This window comes from Tachyglossus aculeatus, chromosome 5 (genome assembly GCF_015852505.1).
Source record: "Tachyglossus aculeatus isolate mTacAcu1 chromosome 5, mTacAcu1.pri, whole genome shotgun sequence".
Classification (NCBI taxonomy): Eukaryota; Metazoa; Chordata; class Mammalia; order Monotremata; family Tachyglossidae; genus Tachyglossus; species Tachyglossus aculeatus.
This window is the reverse complement of record NC_052070.1, coordinates 8,337,998-8,345,959: the sequence shown is the minus strand read 5'-3', so window position 1 is coordinate 8,345,959 and position 7,962 is coordinate 8,337,998. Positions and strand designations below refer to the sequence as shown.

At 47.1% G+C, this 7,962-nt stretch overlaps 1 protein-coding gene across 1 annotated transcript in view; it reads right to left on the bottom strand.

The window, feature by feature from the left end:
* Positions 1-485: 485 nt before the first annotated feature.
* The window catches only part of SNRNP27 (small nuclear ribonucleoprotein U4/U6.U5 subunit 27), a 30,028-nt gene continuing 22,551 nt past the window's right edge, over positions 486-7,962 (bottom strand). The window contains exons 5-6 of the mRNA XM_038747182.1: positions 6,415-6,479; positions 486-864 (exon numbers count right to left, since the gene is read on the bottom strand). Of these exons, the coding sequence (XP_038603110.1) occupies positions 810-864; positions 6,415-6,479 (120 nt within the window). The 3' untranslated portion in view covers positions 486-809. The remainder of the gene's footprint in view (positions 865-6,414; positions 6,480-7,962) is intronic.

Here is a 7,962-nt window from a genome sequence, read left to right as displayed (position 1 = left end):
CTATTTTACTTGTACATATCTATTCTATTTATTTTATTTTGTTAGTATGTTTGGTTTTGTCCTCCGTCTCCCCCTTTTAGACTGTGAGCCCACTGTTGGGCAGGGACTGTCTCTATGTGTTGCCAACTTGGACTTCCCAAGCGCTTAGTACAGTGCTCTGCACACAGTAAGCGCTCAATAAATACGATTGATGATGAATAAATACGATTGATTGATTGATTGATTTTGTTCAGGAACCAGAACACCGTTGGAAGGGGGGGGAAATACGACTTCATTAAGTGCTTAGTACAGTGCTCTGCACATAGTAAGTGCTCAATAAATACGATTGACGATGAATAAATACGACTGATTGATTGATTGATTTTGTTCAGGAACCAGAACACCGTTGGAAGTGGGGGGGAAATACGACTTCATTAAGCGCTTAGTACAGTGCTCTGCACATAGTAAGCGCTCAATAAATACGATTGACGATGAATAAATACGACTGATTGATTGATTGATTTTGTTCAGGAACCAGAACACCGTTGGGAGGGGGGGGAAAAATACGACTTCATTGGGAACGATATCAAAAACAGCATTCCCGAGGCAGACACGCGGCGACCTAACGAATCCCATCCAACTGGGTGAGTCGGGGAAGGACGTCAGGATACCGTCTTCTGGAAAGGCGGGGAGTGACGCCGGTCTTCGGCTCCCGGGCCGGGCGAGTTTTTCCGAACGTCTCCTCCATTTCAAGTCCTTTTAAGCGTGAGAGAAGAGGGTCAGCGGGCGCCCGGCCGGACCGTCGGGATTCCCGGTTGAAGCGAAGGCCATCACGCGATGAAATCCAAAGGTCTGTTGAATCCTCCTTTTCTATTCATGTATTGCCTGAAACGGGAGGGCAGAAGTCAGGGGTTTGAGAAGGGGATGAGGTGATCCAGCCAACTTCCCGTGCGCTCAGTACAGTGCTCTGCCCACAGTGAGCGCTCAATAAATACGACTGAATGAATGAATGATCTTTAGCCAAAGCGGAGACAACGGCTGGGAATAGAGACCGATCCACCGGTCGGTGGTATTTACTGAGCGCTCGCTGGGCTAAGCCCCTGGCACGGTACGATAGACGTCGGTAGATGTGCTCCCTGGCCGCAAAGAGCTTACGGTCTACACCCGTGGCTCAGTGGGAAGAGCCCGGGCTTGGGAGTCAGAGGTCGTGGGTTCTAATCCCGGCTCCACCGCTTGTCTGCTGTGTGACTTTGGGCAAGTCACTTCACTTCTCTGGGCCTCAGTTCCCTCATCTGGAAAATGGGGATGAAGACTGGGAGCCCGCCGTGGGACAACCCGATCACCTTGTAACCTCCCCAGCGCTTAGAACAGTGCTTTGAGCCCACTGTTGGGTAGGGACTGTCTCTATATGTTGCCAACTTGTACTTCCCAAGCGCCTAGTACAGTGCTCTGCACACAGTAAGCGCTCAATAAATACGATTGATTGATTGATTTGCACATAGTAAGCGCTAAATAAATGCCATTATTATTATTGTTGTCTGCTTTGTGACCTTGGGCATTCATTCTTTCATTCAATCGTATTTATTGAGCACTTACTGTGTGCAGAGCACTGTACTATGCACTTGGGTAGTACAAGTTGGCAACATATAGAGACGGTCCCTACCCAACAGTGGGCTCACAGTCTAGAATTCATTTCACTTCTCTGGGCCTCAGTTACCTCATCTGTAAAATGGGGATTAAGACTGTGAGCCCCCCCGTGGGACCTGATCACCTTGTAACCTCCCCAGCGCTTAGAACAGTGCTTTGCACATAGTAAGCACTTAAGCACACAGTAAGCGCTAAATAAATACAATTGAATGAATGAATGAATAAATGCCATTATTATTATTGTCTGCTGTGTGACCTTGGGTAAGACACTTCACTTCCCCAGGCCTCAGTTCCCTCATCTGGAAAATGGGGATTAAGACTGTAAGCCCCATGTGGGACAACCTGATTACCTTATATCTCCCCCAGTGCTAGAACAGTGCTTGGCACATAGAAAGCGCTTAACAAATACCGTCATTATTATTATTATTACACGGGGGAGACAGACATTAACATAAACTTGCTTCAATCATCAAATCTGGGGTCTGGCTTCATCCGTTTCATGCTAATGCGAAGCAGCGTGGCCTGATAGCGAGGTTTAGCGGAAAGAGCCCGGCTTGGGAGTCAGAGGTTGTGGGTTCTAATCCTAGACCTTCTTCCCCTCCCCACAGCACCTGTATATATGTATATATGTTTGTACGGATTTATTACTCTATTTATTTGTACATATTTATTCTATTATTTTATTTTGTTAACATGCTTTGTTTTGTTGTCTGTCTCCCCCTTCTAGACTGTGAGCCCACTGTTGGGTAGGGACTGTCTCTATATGTTGCCAACTTGGACTTCCCAAGCGCTTAGTACAGTGCTCTGCACACAGTAAGCGCTCAATAAACACGATTGAATGAATGAATGAATAGCTCCGCCACTCATCAGCTGTGTGACTTTGGGCATAACAAATACCATTATTATTATTATTATTGCTAATAATAATAATAATAGATGGAGCCCGGGCCTGGCAGACAGAGGGACCTGGGTTCTAATCCCAGCTCCGCCACCTGTCTGCTTTGTGACCTTGGGCAAATCGCTTCACTTCTCTGGGCCTCAGTTCCTTCATCTGGAAAACGGGGATTGAGACTGTGAGCACCACGTGGGACAGGGACTGTGTCTGCCCCAATATGGCTGTATCTCCCCCACGCTTAGAACAGTGTCTAGCGCATAGTAGGTACTGAACAAATACCATAATTATTAATGATTATTATTATTGTGCCCGTTAACTGCTGACTCTGGCATAGCACTGTATGAGACGCTGATGATGATGGCATTTATTAAGCGCTTCCTTTGTGCAAAGCACTGTTCTAAGCCCTGGGGAGGTTACAAGGTGATCAGGTTGTCCCACGGGGGCTCATAGTCTTCATCCCCATTTTACAGTTGAGGGAACCGAGGCCCAGAGAAGTAAAGTGACTTGCCCAAAGTCACACAGCTAACAACTAGCGGAGCTGGGATTTTTACTGTATTTATTTTACTTGTACATATTTACTATTCTATTTATTTTGTCAACGATGTGCATCTAGCTTTACTTTTATTTATTCTGATGACTTGACACCTGTCCACATGTTTTGTTTTGTTGCCTGTCTCCCCCTTCTAGACTGTGAGCCCGTTGTTGGGTAGGGACCATCACTATATGTTGCCAACTTGTACTTCCCAAGCGCTTAGTCCAGTGCTCTGCACACAGTAAGCGCTCAACAAATACGATTGAATGAATGAATGAATTTGAACCCATGACCTGTGACTTCCAAGCCCTGGCTCTTTCCAATCAATCAATCGTATTTATTGAGCACTTACTGTGTGCAGAGCACTGTACTAAGCGCTTGGGAAGTACAAGTTGGCAACATATAGAGACGGTCCCTACCCAACAGTGGGCTCACAGTCTAAAAGAGCCACGCCGCTAAATCCACAGGTAACAGATGTGGAGCTTGGGGAAGGGGTGGGCAATGGATGCGTGAGGAAACAAGCAGTGAGAAAAGCACAAAAACAACAAAGAACACAAGAAGCAGCAGCGAGGCCTAGTGGCTAGGGCCCGGGCCTGGGAGTCAAAAGACCTGGGTTCTAATCCCGGCTCTGCCACTTGTCCGTTGGGTGACCTCGGGCAAGTTGCTTCACTTCTCTGGGCCTCAGTGACCTCATCTGTCAAATGGGGATTAGGACTGTGAACCCCAGGTGGGACGATTTTGACACCTGCCTACATGTTTGGCCCTTCCTTCCTCTCCCCCTCGTCCCCCTCTCCATCCCCCCCTTCTTACCTCCTTCCCTTCCCCACAGCACCTGTATATATGTTTGTACATATTTATTACTCTATTTATTTATTTTACTTGTACCTATCTGTTCTATTTATTTTATTTTGTTAGTATGTTTGGTTTTGTTCTCTGTCTCCCCCTTTTAGACTGTGAGCCCACTGTTGGGTAGGGACTGTCTCTAGATGTTGCCAATTTGTACTTCCCAAGCGCTTAGTACAGTGCTCTGCACATAGTAAGCGCTCAATAAATATGATTGATGATGATGATGATGATGTTTTGTATTGTTGTCCGTCTCCCCCTTCTAGACTGGGAGCCCGTTGTTGGGTAGGGACCGTCTCTAGATGTTGCCGACTTGTACTTCCCAAGCGCTTAGTACAGTGCTCCGCACACAGTAAGCGCTCAATAAATACGACTGAATGAATGAATGAAAAGATACAAGGTAGTCAGGTTGTCCCACGTGGGGCTCACTGTTTTAATCCCCATTTTCCAGGTGAGGTAACTGAGGCCAAGCGCTCAGTACAGTGCTCTGCACACAACTCAACAAATATCACTGATGGTGATGACGGTTAAGTGCTTACTATGTGCCAGGCACTGAACACAGCTAATCAGGTAATAATAATAATAATAATAAGGAGAATAATGGTATTTGTTAAGCGCTTACTATGTGCCAATCACTGTTCTAAGCACTGGGGTAGACACAGGGTTGTAAGGTTGTCCCACGTGGGGCTCACAATTTTAATCCCCATTTTCCAGATGAGGAAACTGAGGGCCAGAGAAGTGACTTAGAATAATAATAATAATAATTATGGTACTTGTTAAGCACGCACTATGTGCCAAGCACTGTTCTAAGCACTAAGGTAGATACAAGTTAATCATGTTGGACACAGTCCCTGTCCCACATGGGGCTCCCAGTCTTCATCCCCATTTTCCAGATGAGGTAACTGGGGCCCAGAGAAGTGACATGACTTAGAATAATAATAATAATAATAATAATAATAATAATAATAATAATAATAATAACGGTACTTGTTAAGGGCACACTATGTGCCAAGTACTGTTTTAAGCACTGGGTAGATACAAGTTAATCATGTTGGACACAGTCCCTGTTCTACATGGGGCTCCCAGTCTTCATCCCCATTTTCCAGATGAGGTAACTGGGGCCCAGAGAAGTAAAGTGACTTAGAATAATAATAATAATTATGGTACTTGTTAAGCGCTTACTATGTGCCAAGCACTGTTCTAAGCACTGGGGGAGATACAAGGTAATCAGGTTGTCCCACATGGGGCTCCCAGTCTTCATCCCCATTTTCCAGATGAGGTCACTGAGGCCCAGAGAAGTAAAGTGACTTAGAATAACAATAATAATTACAGTACTTGCTAAGCACGCACTATGTGCCAAGCACTGTTCTAAGCACTGGGGGAGATACAAGGTAATCAGGTTGTCCCACGGGGGGCTCCCAGCCTTCATCCCCATTTTCCAGATGAGGGAACTGAGGCCCAGAGGAGTGAAGTGACTTGCCCAAGGTCCGCAGCCAAGGGGCAGAGCCGGGATTAGAACCCAGAGCCTTCTGACCCCCCAGGCCCGGGCTCTATCCGTTAGGCCGTGCTGCTTCTCGAATGCAAAAGGACTGTGCTGTTTTTCCAAAGGTTCACAAGTCCCAATGATAATAACAGTAATTATGGTATTTGTTAATAATAATAATAATAATTGTGGTATTTGCTAAGCGCTTACCATGTATCAAGCACTGTTCTAAGCTCTGGGGTGGGTACAAAGTAATCAGGTTGTCCCACGTGGGGCTCACGCTTTTAATCCCCATTTTCCAGGTGAGGGAACTGAGGCCCAGAGAAGTGAAGTGACTTGCCCGGGGTCACACAGCAGACAGGTGCTCTGCACATAATAAGCGCTCAATAAATACACTGAATAAATAATACTAAAATAAGAATGGTATTTGTTAAGCGCTTACTGCGTGCAAAGCACTGTTCTAAGCGCTGGGGAGGTTACAAGTTGATTCGGCTGTCCCACGGGGGCTCACAGTTTTAATCCCCATTTTACAGACGAGGGAACTGGGGCCCAGAGAAGTGAAGCGACTCGCCCGAAGTCACCCAGCTGACGGTTGGTGGAGCCGGGATTTGAACCCATGACTTCGGACTCCAAAGCCCGGGCTCTTTCCACTGAGCCGCGCTGATCACAGTTTTAATCCCCATTTTACAGACGAGGGAACTGGGGCCCAGAGAAGTGAAGCGACTCGCCCGAAGTCACCCAGCTGACGGTTGGCGGAGCCGGGATTTGAACCCATGACCTCGGACTCCAAAGCCCGGGCTCGTTCCACTGAGCCGCGCTGAATGAATGACTGAAGTGGCGGAGCTGGGATTGGAAGCCGCGTCCTCTGACTCCCAAGCCCGGGCGCTTTCCACTAAGCCACGCTGCTTCTCTTACACGGTTAGGCACTTATTATGTGCCAGGCACTGTACTAAGCGCACAGCTGCCGTTTTAAGCGCCTAGTCTGGGGGTCCGTGCCGCGGTTTGGCGGCGGGATGGGAGGGGAAATAGACCTACCTGTATTTCCTCTTCTGAGACACGTTGATGGCATAAGCATTCACTGAGCCGCCCACCTTCTTCCCCTGAAAAACAGATCAAGAAGGCCGTTGGACGTTGACTTGAAAATCCTCCTCCTCATCACCGTCCTATCTGTTGGACCCTTCCTATCATCGATCGTATTTATTGAGCGCTTACTGCGTGCAGAGCACTGTACTAAGCACCTGGGAAGTACAAGTTGGTAACATCTAGAGACAGTCCCTACCCAGCAGCGGGCTCACAGTCTAAAAGTCCTATGCGCCATCAGGCAATCGATCCATCAATAATAATAATTACGGCACTCGTGAGGCGCTCACTACGTGCCAGGCGCTGCTCTAAGCGCCGGGGCGGATCCAAGCAGATCGGGTGGGACACGGTCCCTGTCCCGTACGGGGCTCACGGTCTCCATCCCCATTTTATAGATGAGGGAACCGAGGCCCAGAGAAGGGAAGTGGCCTGCCGAGGGCACACGGCAGATAAGCGGCAGGGGCGGGACTAGAACCCGTGACAAGCGGAGAAGCAGACATGTGGGACAATCAATCAATCAATCAATCGCATTTATTGAGTGCTTACTGTGTGCACAGCACTGTACTAAGCGCTTGGGAAGTACAAGCTAGCAACGTATCAAGCAACTTGATCACCTTCTATCTGCCCCAGTGCTTAGAACAGCGCTCAGCGTGTAGTAAGCGCTTAACAAATCCCATCATTATTAGCGTGGCTCAGAGGAAAGAGCCCGGGCTTTGGAGTCAGAGGTCATGGATTCAAATCCCGCCACTTGTCAGCTGGGTGACTCTAGGCAAGTCACTTCACTTCTCTGCGCCTCAGTTCCCCCATCTGTCAAATGGGGATTAAGACTGTGAGCCCCCCGTGGGACTAGCTCATCACCTTGTAACCTCCCCAGTGCTTAGAACAGTGCTTTGCACATAGTAAGCGCTTAATAAATGCCATTATTATTATTATGACCTTCTGACTCCAGGCCCACGCTCTATAAGAGGAGCATATTGGCCTAGTGGCAAAAGCCCGGGCTTGAGAGTCAGAGGTTGTGGGTTCTAATCCTCTGGGCCTCAGTTCCCTCATCTGTCAAATGGGGATGAAGACTGTGAGCCCCACGTGGGACAACCTGATTACCTTGTATCTATGCCAGCGCTTAGATCAGTGCCTGGCACATAGTAAGCGCTTAATAAATACCATTATTATTATTATTATCATCATCATTATTATTCTAGATCAGGCCGGACATCCTCTCTTGGGGATAAGGAGGAGGGCTCATTGTGGGCAGGGACTGAGTCGGTCATATTTTTATACCGTACTCTTCCAAGCGCTTAGTACAGTGCTCTGCGCATGGTAAGGGCTCAATAAATACGAATGACTGGCGACAGCGACTGAGTCGTCCCTTCTAGATTCATTCAATAGTATTAATAAATAATGATAATTAATAATAATTAATATAATAATTAATATAATGATAATGATGGCATTTGTTAAGCCATTGTAATATATAATATATTTAAATAAAATAATTAATATAAT